General features: G+C 41.6%; 1 protein-coding gene across 1 annotated transcript in view; it reads right to left on the bottom strand.

Annotated features, from left to right (window-relative positions):
* The window catches only part of itga7 (integrin, alpha 7), a 42,758-nt gene that overhangs the window by 12,107 nt on the left and 14,495 nt on the right, over positions 1-16,156 (bottom strand). The window contains exons 2-9 of the mRNA XM_062444422.1: positions 7,696-7,823; positions 7,316-7,395; positions 6,905-7,160; positions 5,527-5,658; positions 4,725-4,832; positions 1,045-1,252; positions 331-527; positions 28-116 (exon numbers count right to left, since the gene is read on the bottom strand). Of these exons, the coding sequence (XP_062300406.1) occupies positions 28-116; positions 331-527; positions 1,045-1,252; positions 4,725-4,832; positions 5,527-5,658; positions 6,905-7,160; positions 7,316-7,395; positions 7,696-7,823 (1,198 nt within the window). The remainder of the gene's footprint in view (positions 1-27; positions 117-330; positions 528-1,044; positions 1,253-4,724; positions 4,833-5,526; positions 5,659-6,904; positions 7,161-7,315; positions 7,396-7,695; positions 7,824-16,156) is intronic.

Raw genomic sequence — 16,156 nt, 5'->3', positions numbered from 1 at the left:
CTACTATCTATGAAATGTTTAACTCACCTGAGCAGGTTTTGTTTCAATTCCAGCATCTGAACCTCTGTAGATATAAACTTTGCCATCTCCATCAAAGGGTGCTCCAACAGCAATATCTGAACAGATACAGGATTGATTGATTTGCAGTATTAATTGCACATTGTTGGGACTAAATACCCTGCGGTAACTTTTTTTGTTCTAAATATCTGGAATCTTGACTTCTTGACAAAGTGCGAAGTCCTTGGGGCATCACAAATACCTTTCACTACAGGTACAGTTCTGTGGTTTTGTCAAACCGTTATGAACTCAGTGACAATATTTTGTTCTCACCTCCGTATCCATCCTGGTCCAGATCTCCTACGTTGCTGACTGTCATCCCAAACATGGAGTCATATGTACCATTAAGACGAATGGGACGGGCCTGATCGTCCCAGTGACCAAGGGGGTTCAGGTACACATACACTGCTCCACCAATCTCTGCCTTACGGTCGAAAAAGTTAGGAGCTCCCACAATCAGGTCGGTCCAGCTATAGACAGGAACAGAAACACAAAAAGTTCAATAAAATTCTTAAAATGACACCTTCCCCCTCTGCTTCATTGAAAGGTACACACTGGACCAAGACTGGCTCCAAACTACTTGTGATGTCACAAATCCTTCTTGTCCACATATCTTAAATTTAAAAGAATTTTCCCCCTTGAGAAGATGAACATGAAAACAGCCTTCTAATGTCAAACTCAAATACACACCATTCTGACAGTGAAGCTCAAACATCTAAGTGATGTAACAAGAAGCAAAACACATTTTTTAAAACAAGGGTGACTTTATATAATAATAATAATAATAATAATAATAATAATAATAATAATAATAATAATAATAATAATAATAATAATAATAATAATAATAATAATGATAACATTCTTTAAAGCTTTATTGAGTTTTGGGGATCTCTAGAACATATTATCCACTTTGTTTGCATCCTGTAATTTACAGTCTTTTTTATGAATATCACCACACTGACTTTTCATTGAGCCTTTGCTCACCCGTCTCTGTTGAGATCCGCTGTAGCTACCGAGTACCCAAATGAAGAGGCCAGCTCCTCCCCCCAGAAAATGTGCTGTGGCACCAGCCGGTACACATTGTCCTTTCGCAGGAGCACTACAGCCCCTGTGTGATTGGCCCTTGGTGCCCCCGCCACAAAGGTGAGCTCCCCAAGGCTCATTATTCCCATGGCGGAGTCCACAGAGAACCCTAGAAGAAGAAGGAAGGCAGGACGGAGGGGAAGACAGGATGGTTAGTATTGACTGTGTGGGTCAGAGGCTCATCTCCTCTCAGTGTAGCATGTTCTGCTCATCTTCTTACTAATGAAATGTGTGCCTTAAGCAACTATTGATTTTATGCCAAACTCATGATGGGTGTAAATGTCCTGTGCACCGTGTTTGCTAGAGGGAGGCTGTTGGAGGAGAGGGAATGGTTGGTCTACTTGTAAGAGTAAAAAGGCCGGTTGTGACATTAACAGAGGGAGATGTATTAGGCTTCCTCTAATGTCTCATGAGATTCATGATGCTGCAGCTTTGTACCTGTTGCAGTGAATGCAGTGTGTAAACATAGCGAGTGGACATTAATCAGATTTATAGCCTAAAGCATCTCCTCCTTTGTGTGTGTGTGTTTGTGTGTGTGTGTGTGTGTGTGTGTGTGTGTGTGTGTGTGTGTGTGTGTGTGTGTAAAGGAATGTGAGGATGTGCTTGCATATAAATCAGGTAGCGAAAAATACTGAACAAGTGGAAAGGGGAGAGTTGTGCATATTTGCCTCATGATTCAAGATTGTGGTGAAATTTTTTTATCAATCTGTGAAAAATAGCACATCATATCAAACATTTCAACCGAAGCAACCACATGCATTTGCTTCACTGATTTAAAACATGCATGAAGGCGTAAAAAGAGAGGACGATCTATAAGGATGTTTGTTAGTCCTGAGTAAACATGCAGGGGGAGACACAAACAGAGACAAATAGTGAGCAGCTCCAGGGTGGCAGGTGTGGAATGCAACAGTCTGTATCACAGCTCCTGTAAAAACCAACGGACAGAGGCAGGGTGCCACTTTTTCCACACAGGGTGTCTTTTAACACAAAGGCTTGCTACAAGGCCGACACTGTAAATCTAAATGGAGAATGGAAGCTTAATGCTGTAAAAAGGTTTTTAAAGGGGGTGGGGGCCATGCAATAGCTTTACAAAGGAGGGGCCGACACTAGTCATCTCAATGAATGGTTTAGTTTCACCTTGTTTTTAATAAGCTTAGGAAATCAACTGTAATAGAAGTCTATAGGTATTTTTTTCCATTTTTCCACACTTAATCTGCTTGTCTTCTGTGGAAGGTATGTCCTCACTAATGGTGCTTACAGTCTGTGCGATTACAGCAATTTTGTACGTTTATTGCAAGCCACACTGTGCGACATGGATCTGATAAAATTGGGTACATCAAGTTTGATGAATGTAGACTGTACTCAATCGTAGGCTATGACACATGACACATGACCCAAGTCAATATACTAGAAAACATATGGAAAAAGAACCAACTTGGGATGCCGTATGTGCAAAGAGAGCTTGAGGTAATGTTGAGTATTTTTAAATTGTTGCGTTGATTATTTCATGCTGCATTCCTATTATCGGTTAGTAGACTTAGGTCATAGCAGCAGTCAGTTTGTGAGATGCTTATCTTAAACTTCTGTCACTGTCAGAATTTTGTCCCAGGCTATCTTTGTTCACAAGACCATGACAATGGCCACCTTCCTATCATTCATCTGGGACAGTGAAATTTGCAGATTTTTTAACCTGGCTAAAACCAATGTGCAGATCCACATTTCTTGCTGCAAATCAAAGAATATTCAGCAAGTATCTGTTTGGTGTTCTCAGCAAGTGCTGATATCAAGACTTTAATATATTGTATTTCATATTTCATTCTCAATATTTTTGCTGAGCTCAGTTTCCTTTTTCATATTTAAATTGATATGGTATATTCTTGTGCCACAGTAGCAACAGCTTAATTATGGTCTGTGAAAACACATCTAGGACTTTAGTGTTCTATCCCTGACAAAACTAATATAATTAAAACAAGTGTAATGTAAATTAATGTTTATGTGAAGTCAACATTCAACCCTACAACCTATTTGATCACTTTTTTAGTTTTCTGTTTTCTTTGGTGTGTTTGCATTTTCTTTTTTTCTTTTTTTTTAGCTGAAGTAAGCAATTAAAAATAAATATATAAATAGTTTATTTTTATATTTAGTTCTTGCTGTACTTTGGTTTTCTTTCATTTTTTTTGGAAAATCATGCAAGTTAATAAAGGCAATGAGCTGATCATATCACACATTGCAGGGTATTTTACCACAAGATGGTTGAGGTGGCCTCAAATGCTGCATTACACCTCCATTACACTGGATTTAATTTGTCCTTGATGGAGGTAAAAAGGGATGTATGCCCTTATTCAGTGAGGCACTGCTCCGGAATGTCTTTCTATGGATTTGTGTGTGTATGATCATAATATGGTAAACATCTCGAATCCTGCAAACCATGAAATATTTAACGATAATATTATAATAATAAAAATAATAACTAGCTACATCACTGTCTCTGTTATTTTGGTTAAGCATGCATAGGTGTGGCATATCATCTGTTTAGGATCAATGGAAGCATGTGAGTTATAAATGAAGGCTAAAAGGTCATGTGGGAATTAGTGTTGTCAAGGCGACGGTTCAATATGGAGTGAGTAAGAGGGTAAGCAGGCTTGGAGGTATGTGAGTAGAGAGATTTATAGGAGATCCACACACATAGTGAAAAGTAATAACCGGAACCCGACAATACAATAACAATAAATAGTTCTTGTTAAGTAGACGAGGGGTCGTTGCACATGAACACTACACAGACCTACAGAAAATATCTCAAGATTAATGGCAAAAATACTTTCTTTAAAAGAAGAAACTGAACTACTGCTTTCCACATTCAACTGGAAATCTTCCCAACACACCATTCATGGTTAGTTAAACCCGTTAAACAGCTCAACCAGTAAAACAGTTTAGTAAAACTATGACAATCGGCGGGGAAAACTACCACCAAGATACCCTGGAAAGCTTCATTTGGACAGAAACATGCAGACTACAAACGACAGAGATCGACAGACAGAACAGACAAACACTCTGCTGCTATAAGAGACGACCATCTGTCAAATCAGAAGCTAGTTAGTGGATGAAATAATAAAATTAAAGGAATAAAATTAAATAAAACAAAATTAAATTAGACAAAATTGAATTAAATTAATTAGCTGAGGTCAAACTTATACATTACAATTTATTTTAAAGCTCCTTTCATTTTATATTAATTTCCTGAAAATTAGCAGGTCATTTTTAGGACATTTTACAAAAACAGATGGTGGAATTTGTTACAAACCTGCAAATTCCCAAGAAATTATTTTAAACTGAAGGGACCTGTAAAACAAAGCATTGCCAACTTTTACAATAAATTAACAGTTTTGGATGGCTGTCTCCTTATAACAGTAAAGGTGATAAATTCCCATGTAGTACATAGATAACACACTTAAAATCTATATACGTAGAGACGAGGTGGAATTAGCAAAAGGGATTAAAACGAAGACGAAGAAGAAGGCGGGACAATTTCCACTACAAGCCCAGTCCGGTCCAAACATCAATAACACCTCACGCCTACAAACCTAAGTAGCTATTATGAGCTACATCCTCAAACGGTGTAGGCCGGTTGGAGGGCTCCAGAGTTTTGTACAGCAGTGCATCTTCAACGGGGCTAGCCATGAACAAGAGCCCTATGGCCCAAGATAGAACAAGAAAAGGCAGGAGGAGAGACAGAAGTGTGGGAGGGGAGTGATTGGGTGGTGAAATGATGAGGGGGGGGGGAGTGAAAAGATAGAAGAAAGGGGCAGAGGGAGGTGCAGGTGAGACAGGCTGTGATTGATTGGTGTTTTGTCTTTGTGGTGCCGCAGAGGTTTTTCCTGAAAAACCACTGGGTACCTGGCGGAGAGACGACGTTTCAGGCTCAGACTGTACCCTAAAGTTAGCTCACCACCCACTTAAATTGTTGACATGTTTTCATCTTTAGAAGAGGGCGGTGGATGGAATGAGGATAACGTCATCTCCCTTGTTTGTCCGCGATAGGGTGAGAGCCAAACTTTAGGAAATACTGACATCATATGAATTCAGCTCAGGCCAGAAAAAGCTGTGGACATTTTTGACAATGTCCACACACATTAACAGGGGAAAAAAATGGATGCGGAGCTATGTTCAGGGTTTTTTGAGAGTCACACACAGATAGGATCAGCCAGAAATAATCCCAGTGACAGGAATGGCTTGTGTCCCTGCCTCATACAGTTTGGCAGTTGCTACTGTAACTAGCTCCAGTGGTTATGTCAGGGTCCAGTCTGAGCCCTGGTGTCGCTCTCCCCCGGCCCTCTCTTTCTCTCCTGTGCACAGGCAGCAGTGAGCAGGGAGGGCAAATCCTACCCAGGTAACTGTGGTAGGGCAGAGGGATGAGCTGGGCATTTAGCTGTTTCTGATCTGCCACCTCGTAGGGCCCATCGTCATAGAAACCGAGGTCAAGCAGAGTCTGGTTTAGGAGTTGGACGCGCATCTCACCTGGAAAGGAAAAAGGTGAAGCCACACAGCAAAGTGACAATAAAACATTTACACCCTCTCACACACCACACACAATAGACGTACTGTCCCTCATACACGCATGCACACACTCTCACACACACACACACACACACACACACACACACACACACACACACACACACACACACACACACACACACACACACACACAAACTCACAAAATTATAATCACACAGTATCTGTTAATCTAATTACATGTTCTGTACACTTAAAGTAGCTGTGATGGACAGAGTGGAAACATCTTAAGCAAAAGGCTTGAGAGGAAAATCTGAAAAGTCTCCTGGATGACAAAATGAAGAATGATATTTTAATGTTATTTAATGTGAATTTTATGATTATAAAGCATAGTATTGATCCACCAGACCTTTCTTTGATTAACCCTTACATACCATTCATATTTGACTCATAGTTAGTATCTACAACAATTTATAATCAAAAATTCCCTGTCGGTCATTAATAAATGTTTGATTCATCTTATGGAAAAAAGAAATTCACAATCACTATTTTATGGTCCAGGTGAATATTTTATAGAATATGATGAATACACCATGTTTGGATGCTGATTTTTTTTAAATAAACACAGGTCAAACATGTTTATTTGCATATACAAAAATGTGTATCAGCTGCTATAAAATTTTAAAAAGATGCATTTTATTTCCATTTTTGTAAACTGTGAGTCACATTAGGAAAAGTCCAGCTAACATAAATGTGTACAGGGTGTTTTTTACAGCTCTCAAATGTAAAAATGGGTGAAATTTGACCCTGAACAGTATGTAAGGGTTAAATGCATGCTATTGCTCTGATTTCTGTCCTATCCCTGGATTGTCTCAGAAATCAGTTACTATAACACTGTAAGTACTACTGATTTAATTAGAATTAATACAGTCAATGTGGACTGTTTTTTTTCTACCTCACATTAGAGTTAGATGAAAATTTGTTTCTAATAAGTCATATTGTCCACAGTAAGACGTTTGTAATAAACCACAAATAAACTGGTAAAAATGTTTAGGGTCAATTTATGAGGTAGGAAATAAAATGATGTGGATCTCATTTTCCTTGAAAACATATTGTATATTTTATTTTCCCTTTTGTCTTTTCACTGCAAATAAAAAAGGTCATCATACAAAGATAAATATCTGAAAAGCTGTTTTTCACAGCGTTGGTTCTTGATCCAGCCCCTCCACAGGCCAAACATACACCATACCTTTCCAGTTGTATGTTCCCGGAGCCCCGAACAGAATGAAGTTGTTGTCTGGGGTGAAACTGACAGACAGGCCCTGCTGACAGAAGCCAAACTGCTCATGTCCCTGCGGTCGACCCTCGCAGAACTTCCACTCCCCTCCATCCAGGTCATCTCGCTCTGTCAGGTCCTCACTCAGGACGTAGCAGCGCCCGATGGGGTCGCGGGTCTCAGAGGTTTGGCTTACACGTTGCCTGAGCTCATACAGGTGAGCACAGGTCTGTTGAGGGACAGGGAATGTTGTAATAAGAAATTCATAAATGTCTATAAAGCTTAAAATATGTCTTCTGTCCACACAAATCATTGGATCAACAGCAGAAAAATAACACCAAGCTCTTTACACTGATGCATTTACATGATGTGCTCTTTACTTACCACCACCTTCCCTCCAATCCCCTGGCTCTTTACAGTCACTCCCAGCCACTGGTTGTCTTTGCTCTCTCTGTCCAGACTCACTAAGGGAAAACACAGAAGGAAGTGGGAAGCATAAAGGTTTCCGTATTGTAAACCAATTAGGATCTGGTTCACACTAAGCAAACAGCACTTTGCAATGCAACAGAAAGGGATCCTATTTCAGTTCAAATTATGTTTCACTTTTCTATAATGCAATGTAAATAAGAAAAGAGAAAAACGATTTTGAGATGTAAAAGAATAATCACATAATCTTGTACACCCCCTAATACACTGGGAAAGGTTTATTATGATGTAAAGAACTACTGCCAAAAAATAGTCAGAGATTAGTTTGTTAATCTCACCATCTCCATCGATATCCACCCTCTCACAGTCGTACTCTTCTGGTGTGATTGGACACCTGAACAGGGCTCCTGGCCGACTGCCCAGCAACAAGCCCTGCCCTGCTGCTTGTGGTGCCCCCACCAGGATCCTGAAAGAACATGAATGATATTTAATTGTTAATACCTAGTCAATACCATGCAATCAGAGATCTCCATCTACTGGAGTCTGGGGATTTCTAAATGTACAGTAGTTGCTTGAATGGCAGCAAGAATGACTGCAAAAAAAACCCAAAAAAACTATGCCCTTTATATTTTGGCAAGGACACGCCTTACTGGAAATGATGCTCTCCGCCGATTCTCCTCGGTAGTAAATTGCATGTCCCTGCCCTCAATATGAACGACCAGACTTTGAATTGGTTCTGCAATGCAGGTTCTTTTTTGTTTCCACCCAGTTTTAACAGCAAAACTTGGGAGATTGTTCTCAGTGTCTACGAGCACAATGTTTAGAGACTGACCTGTGAGTATAATTGATACCTGGTGTCAAAGATTGATGGCGTATGTTGCAGGGATATAAAGTATGTCTCAGAGGTCCATACAGAAGTTTTACAAAAGCTTTGGAGATCTAACTTCAGCATGGACAAAGTTTGAGTTAATAAAAAGCAATATAAGGTAAAACAATGTAACACTAGTTGGAGTGGTTAAACACAAATAAAGAAGTTTCCATAATGACTGTCTGACTGTCACTGGTGACAGGCTCATTGTTCATCATCTGTTTTCATGTTGTTTCACACATGACTATTAGCTGACCTGTGGCACCAGTACTGTACAAACACCTGCAGCTCACATGACACTATTCAAATCTTGCTGAGACCACCTGCAGTTACTTAACATGCTGTTATTTTGGCTTGAAATTGATTCAAAACAGCACTGTGTACTGTATCTTCACCAACATGCTCTGGCTGTCACCAGTTATCCCTCACTATCAAGGCAAGGAAAAGGTTTTATTCTCAGTGAGGTGGTTGCTGATATTTTGGGGCCAGTGTCACTCCCCTCTGCCTTATTAGGAGTGGCTGAATCAGGCGAGGATGCTATTTAAAAACTGAACGTTGAGCCACATTCCACCTAACACTGTCAGCCATGGCATATGCATGGAAGCGAGACTTGGAGTAACAGAGGGAGAGGAGAGAGTTAGGAGAAAAAAGATCAGGGTGAAAGATGGAAAGAAAAAAGGATGAGTTAGAGAGAGGGATAAACATGTAGAGTGAGACAAATTAATCTTAAACTGGATAAAACAACAAAAGCAGCTACAACATGACTGTATAATAATTGCACATTGAATAATAAATATTTTTATCTATCTACATATATAATTACTGCACAACTTATAATGACATCCTTTTCCATTTCACTATTTAACTATATGTTTGATTTTATTTTATTGTTGTGCATGGTGTGTGTTGGATGGAGCTGTTGTGACACTTCTCTCTGGATTACTGAAGAATTTCTTAGTCTTACATTATGATTTAACAATAGCATTGGAAGAGAAATTGTCACCGAGCTGCAACACCTATGTGAAAAGTTCCCACCATGCATCAGCCCCACCTCCATCTGTCTTGTTATGTACACACTTTAAATTATTTCTGTGGCTGAGAAGTATTTTACCTATAAATACAGCGTAGTAAGCCGATAGCATGGACCATGCAGAGAAAACCAGACAGTGAAGTGGATGTCTGAGTGTCACAGACCCTCGTCAACCAGCCATAACAACAATGCTGGGAGCACAGCAACAAACTTTTTTTTGTTACTAAATTACTGTTTATTACTTGTGTAAAGTCCTTTTCCTAATAAGCATCTTCAGCACTCTCTCACAAACAGAAAGCATGTCAACACTTATGATGATTAGTATATAAACTACTCATTTGATATAAATAGTCCCCAGAAGATGAAGCCTGTTTGGTAAACAGTTGTAATTTTTAATCTAACAGCAGCACCACCACCAGTATATCAAATTGTCCACCTGTCCACCAACTTATAACATTGACTCAAACACTCCGGGGGGGAACTGTAAACACTATTATTTACTTGTTGCAAAAGATTATATTTTCAAAGGCATTTTTTGTGATCCACACACTGTGCCACTCTATGCTACTCTGTTTCTTGGCTTTGCAAGCTTTGGCAGGCCGGGGCAATGTTTGCCACAGTCTGTCAGAAATGTTGAATTTAAACTTTGATATTGCCCCAGGTGAGCATCTTATCATTCCTGTCAACATCTGTGGGATCAGGAAATACCTTTGAGGGTGGAACTTGTTGCTAAATATGTTGGTATCTATCACAAATGTGGTGTGTAAGCAAAGTTTAAGCATGCTGTTGGCATGGTTCAGATGTATTTTTTAGGTCACACAGCATGTTAGCGCAGCACTATTCTTACCATGAGGGACTTAAAATCACAAATAATGTAGTGGAACATTATTGTAACTTAATGAGCATTACAGCATTATAGTGCCACAAATCAGAACAATTCAAAGATATGTAACCACAAGAAAGAACAACTTCAAGAGGAGGGAGCCAAACATGATGTACTCAACAGCTGTAAATCCCAACAGCTCACTAATTTTATACCAAAACAACAGCTTTCCATTGTGACTCAACATTTTTGTAAGAATAAGCTTTTCGTCACACTTTCATGCTAGCCATCACAGTACACACACATGCTACTTCTTGTACCACCCAGACTGCCAGACAGCTCTGCTCTCTATTTTCTACTCCCTCCTTGTCTTTCCCTTCAAATACCTCTGTTCAGGTGCAGCCGTGCATGCCTCGAGAGTGATTCCCCTCACCTTAATGAGTGAGAACCCCAAACAGCCACCCAAAGTAAGCCACCTCATGAGAAATAATGACTGCTTCACATCACTGGTGGTCCACATGAAAAACCAAACCAAACACTGTTAAGCTAATGCGAACACATGTTAAACAAAAGGGATTTGGTTAAGAGGAAGAGCACTAAGAAAAACATGATAAGATCTGATCCCACTTATAGCTCAACATTCCTGGGAGCTCTGGTTTATGTTCAGAAGTTAAGGCGATACCTCTCTTTCCTCTCCACTAGTGCTGATATACATGCAGGTGTCAGGGTATAAAGGTGGGGGGGTCTATTAAGCTGTTATACCAACAGTATTTGAAAAAAGAGAAATGGATGGCTCCTGACCTGTCTGTCTATATTTAGTCAACTGTACAACTCCTCAGTATCTCGTAACCAGACATGAGACCAAAGTCATATTTCCCTAAAAAGTCTCATAAAATTACTAACATGTAAGATTTAAATTCAGATCGTTCATTGTCATTCCTTCATTTAAAATACTGGATGCAATGTTTTCTCAGAGAAGAATGCAATACATGTGATATAAAGGTGCATCTGAGCTTTACCACCTTAAAAAGTACATGTCAATAACCAGCACTTAAAAAATAAATCAAGTGCAGACTGTGAAGACACTAGTTGAGCTCATGTGAGAAAAGTTTAAGCTGTGTTTTTTATTGTATTTAACTGAGCATGAATTACTACTTGAACTAGCAGTTACAGTTTACTTGCTACGCTTCCATAGTCCCATATTTGGGAAAATATTTGAGATCATTCATTCCTACGTTCAGCTCCCTAACATGAAAAGCATCTTTGTGTGAGAAATGTTTTACATGATTTTTGGTGACCTTAAAACTCATCACAGCCATGAGCAGCATGTCCGTAAGTCTCTTACTGTATATGGAGTTTAATGATTGTGTTTTGTGGCTGTTGGATCCAACAGGCATACTTGTCCTGATTTGACTCAGATGAAAATTCACAGCTGAGTATACTCTCATTTATTTGCCCTTTATCCATGTCATAGCTCACTTCATTGTTCAGGATTGAGTCAGATAGTATGATCATGATCTCCACTTCCAAGCTCATCTTTCAGTAAACCCACATTAGACATGGAGTGAGAGGATTGTGTGTGTGTGTGTGTGTGTGTGTGTGTGTGTGTGTGTGTGTGTGTGTGTGTGTGTGTGTGTGTGTGTGTGTGTGTGTGTGTGTGTGTGTGTGTGTGTGTGTGTGTGTGTGTGTGTGTGTGTGTGTCTGGGGGGGCTCTGCATATCTTGAGTCTGGAGGAGATGTGAGTGTGACTGTGATGGGAAAACCCACATGAACCCAGACTCCACAGAGCCAGCACCAGCATGGCTGAAGTATGTGTGTTTTTGTGTGATTTACATTGCCAGGTGGTATGCACAGATTAGATAACGCACCTGGGCCCTGCCTGCATCAGGGACCCCGCCAAATTTGACAAAATGATTAAAACAAAACTAAGAATCTACAGCCCTGTGAGCAGCATAATGTCATTAGTTTTGCTGATATTTGATGACCCTCTCTGCATAGGACACCCTGGCTTCTCTGCGAGAGCCTGGTGGATGAGTTTGGTCATCAGGGAGATTCAGCTAACCTGGACTGGCTGCTCAGTATAAACTGGTGGCAGGCCTGGATTAACACCCTAGGGTGCCCCAGGGTGACTACGCTTGAAGTACCCCTGTAACGAAGAGCGCTTCGTTACTAATGACTGATGGCTTAGGCCTTGTAAAGATGGCACATTTGGGTCTTTGTATTGTCACTTTTAACCAAACAATTTAATTAGGCACTTTAATAATGGCACATGACACTTTAATTGTGATAGTTGCACTTTATTAGTAGTTTGCACATTGCATATTTGCACATTGATCTTTATTGAACAGTTTAAACCATTGGGTAATAATGAGTTGGGATTGATGTGTGTTGTTTTCTGCCAGGTGCGATAATCGGCTTCACCTGAGGGAGAGAGGGAGTTCGATTATATAATACTATGTGCACCTCCAGTGTATAATTGATAGACAACATAAATATGCGTTAATATTGCAATGTAAAAGTGTTTTAGTGTGTTAAAGTTGCTGCCTGTATTTAAATTGTTTGTGTGGATTCTTACCTGTCCTTTTGGTGTCTCCTTCAGTGTTCGTCCAAAAGAGTCCCCGGGGTACGAACACCAATTTAAAGGTTCCGGGAGAGACCAAGTGTTAGGATAGGAAGAGGGGGGTTTGGTAGTTGGTGTGTATAGATGTATATTTATTGTAGTGGGTTTGTTTATTTTGGGAAGGAGTAGATAGAGTGTACAGCAGGGGGATAAATATTATGTGAGTGTAGGCGGGTGATATTGTCTTGGGGGATTAGCTGGGAGATAATATCTTTTTGTTAATAACCTGTGAGTGGAAACATCCAATTAAGCAGACCAGTGATGGGGGTATAAAAGGCGCCAGTTTCCATCTGTCCTTGTGGCTGGTCAGGTCTCATCGGTGATGCTGCCATGCCTGTACCATTGTGTGTATGTGATTTTGGTGTTGGTGAATAAAAACCATGATTTGGTGCACCTTACCATCGCCTTTTGACTGCTCTTTTGCTGCATCGTCCAGCCGCTCAGGGTCAGTCTAACAAGTGGTGTCAGAAGTTGGGGCCCACGTTGCAGTAAAATGAATACAAGAGCTGGAAAGAAAGGTGAACAAGAGGACCCAGACCAGGAAGCTTGCTCATCAGTCGACCCAGGCGCATGGACACAGCCATGCCCAGGCACCGAGGCAGAGGGTGCAGCCAAAGGAACGTTGAAGGAGCTAGCAGGTCTGGTGAAGTCTCTCATACAATCTCAGGCAGTGAGAGATCAGGAAATGGAGAAGGAGTCCTCTCGTCAAGAGCGGAGATGGAAATGTGTGCAGCATCAATTTTCACAAATACAGCAACAGGTAAACATAATGAGAGACGACCACGGTCAAGAGTGTGACATACAGTATCAAGGCCAGCCTCAGGAAGAGACCGGTGATGATGATGATGAGGATGATGATGATCCAGGGGAGGCGATCAGCCAGATGAGTCAAGGTTTCAGACCACGGCGGGAATCCCTTGTCCATAGGGAACCCAAACTGCTGCCATTATCCACAGAGGATGACATTGAACATTTTCTGACCACTTTTGAGAGAATGGCCCATGTATGTCGCTGGCCCAAAAAGGGATGGGCTGTGCGTCTTGTCCCGCTGCTCACGGGTAAGGCTCGTAGTGCCTATGTTCTGATGGACATAATAGACTCTGAAAACTATGACAAAGTCAAAGCAGCAATTTTGGCAAAATATGAAATCACACCTGATACCTACCGAAGACGTTTCCGTTCCCTGACGATGGAGCCTGGGGAGACACCACGAGAGCTGTACGTTCGCCTGAAGGACCTGTTCTCTAAATGGGTCAAGCCAGATAAGTCAACTGTGGAGGAAATAACAGAGACTATTATCCTGGAACAGTTTCTGAGAATGGTTCATCCAGAATTGGAAATCTGGATCAAAGAACGTGACCCCAAGACAGCGGAGGAAGCAGCTCGTTTGGCAGGGGTCTTCACATCAGCCAGGAAAGGGAGCCGGAATGCCACCTCGGGTCGAGAGAACTACCAAGCCCATGCAAGTAAGGCCACTGGGGGTGAACGGGGGTCTGGTCAGTCACAAGGGAAAGCATTTTCCAGTAACAGGCAGTTCACTTCTCAAGTCTCAAGCCATGCTAAAAGACCTCCACCTAGATTCACTAAACAGGAAGTTAGGTGCTACCACTGTAATGGTCTAGGTCACACCAAGCCATTTTGCCCAGCTTTAACCCACACCAAGCCATCTCTCCTGTGCTCAGTGCCAAGACGAGCAAGTAGACCAGTAGACACAGTACATGGGGTAGGCCGTACAGCACCAGTTCTGATAGATGGACAGCGTGAGGTAGCTTTACTTGATACAGCATGTTTCCAGACAGTAGTGTTGTCCAGGTTGGTCCCAAGAGAGAAGTGGAGTGAAGACAGGTCAAGGATAAGCTGTATTCATGGGGACGAGCATGTCTATCCTACAGCAGAGGTCTATCTGACAGTGGGGGGGCAGACTTTTCTTTTGTCTGTAGCATTAGCTCCAACTTTGCCATATCCAGTCATTCTAGGTAATGATGTTCCCATACTGTATGACCTTGTGCACCAACCAGTTGGTAAATCTGACTGGAACAGTGGGGAGGTTCATAGCTCAGAGGCAGATTTCAGGGTCCCCCCAAGTGAAGTGAGCCAGAGCCAGTCACAAGTCCAGTCAAACCCTGTAATGTCACCACAAGAGCACAGAGTAGAGAGGGAGTCCTCAGGGAGTTGCCTTTTTGGGGTGTAGAGTGGAAGACGGGGCCAGTGAAACCTATTAAGTCAAGGGCCCAGAAAAGGAGGGAAAAGATGATTGTTGCTCCTAGGAAAGAGACAGAGGACTCATGCAAACCACCTGGTGTTATAGATTTTGAGTTTCCCCCAGATCTAGGGACACTACAAAGGCAGGACTCTACACTAAACCAATGGTTTGAAAAGGTAACAGAGATTGAGGGGGTTAAGCAGAATAACCCCAGCTGTCTAGCTGATGCCACTTATATAGAGAAAGATGGCCTTCTGTATCAGCGAAAAGGGAAAGTTGAGGTTTTAGCTCTCCCGCAACAGTTCAGACACAAAGTCATGGAGTTAGCTCATTCAATTCCATGGGCGGGGCACATGGCTTTTCAAAAGACTTTGAACAGGATTGCTATGCGGTTTGTTTGGCCAGGGATGTATACACAGGTCTCTCAGTTCTGCAGTTCATGTGAAACATGTCAACTTACCTCAGCAAGGGGAGTAGCACGTGCACAACTGCAGTCTTTGCCAATCATAGATACACCTTTTGAGAGAATAGGCATGGACATAGTAGGACCACTGGAAAGAAGTTCCTCAGGCCACAGGTACATACTGGTGATATGTGATTATGCAACCCGCTATCCAGAAGCCTTCCCCCTCAGGTCAATCAAAGCCAGACAGGTAGCAAATTGTCTTTTACAGCTTTTCTCCAGGGTAGGTATACCTAAAGAGGTCCTAACAGACTGTGGGACAAACTTTTTGTCCAAATTATTGCAGCAGGTTTATCAGGTGTTAGGAGTGAAGGGCATTAAGACCACCCCTTACCACCCCCAGACGGACGGGCTGGTGGAGCGCTATAACCAGACATTGAAAAACATGCTGCGAAAGTTTGTCTCGCATACAGGTGCTGATTGGGACCAATGGCTACCATACCTGTTGTTTGCTTATCGGGAAGTGCCACAAGTGTCAACAGGGTTTTCGCCTTTTGAACTTTTGTATGGCCGCCAGGTGAGAGGACCACTGGATCTTCTAAAGGACTACTGGGAAACTCCAAAGCTAGGAGGTGAGAATGTGGTGGCATATGTGGTCAAAATGAAGGAGAGACTGGAGGAAATGACAGCACTCGCACATGAAAACATGAGGTCTGCTCAGCAAAAACAGAAAGCCTGGTATGATCAGAAGGCCAGGGAGAGGGTCTTTAATCCGGGCCAACAGGTACTGTTACTGCTGCCAACCAGTGACAGTAAATTGCTGATGAAATGGCATGGGCCGTATGAAATCAG

Source organism: Scomber scombrus, chromosome 3 (genome assembly GCF_963691925.1).
Source record: "Scomber scombrus chromosome 3, fScoSco1.1, whole genome shotgun sequence".
Lineage (NCBI taxonomy): Eukaryota > Metazoa > Chordata > Actinopteri > Scombriformes > Scombridae > Scomber > Scomber scombrus.
This window is presented reverse-complemented; position numbering and strand designations above follow the sequence as displayed.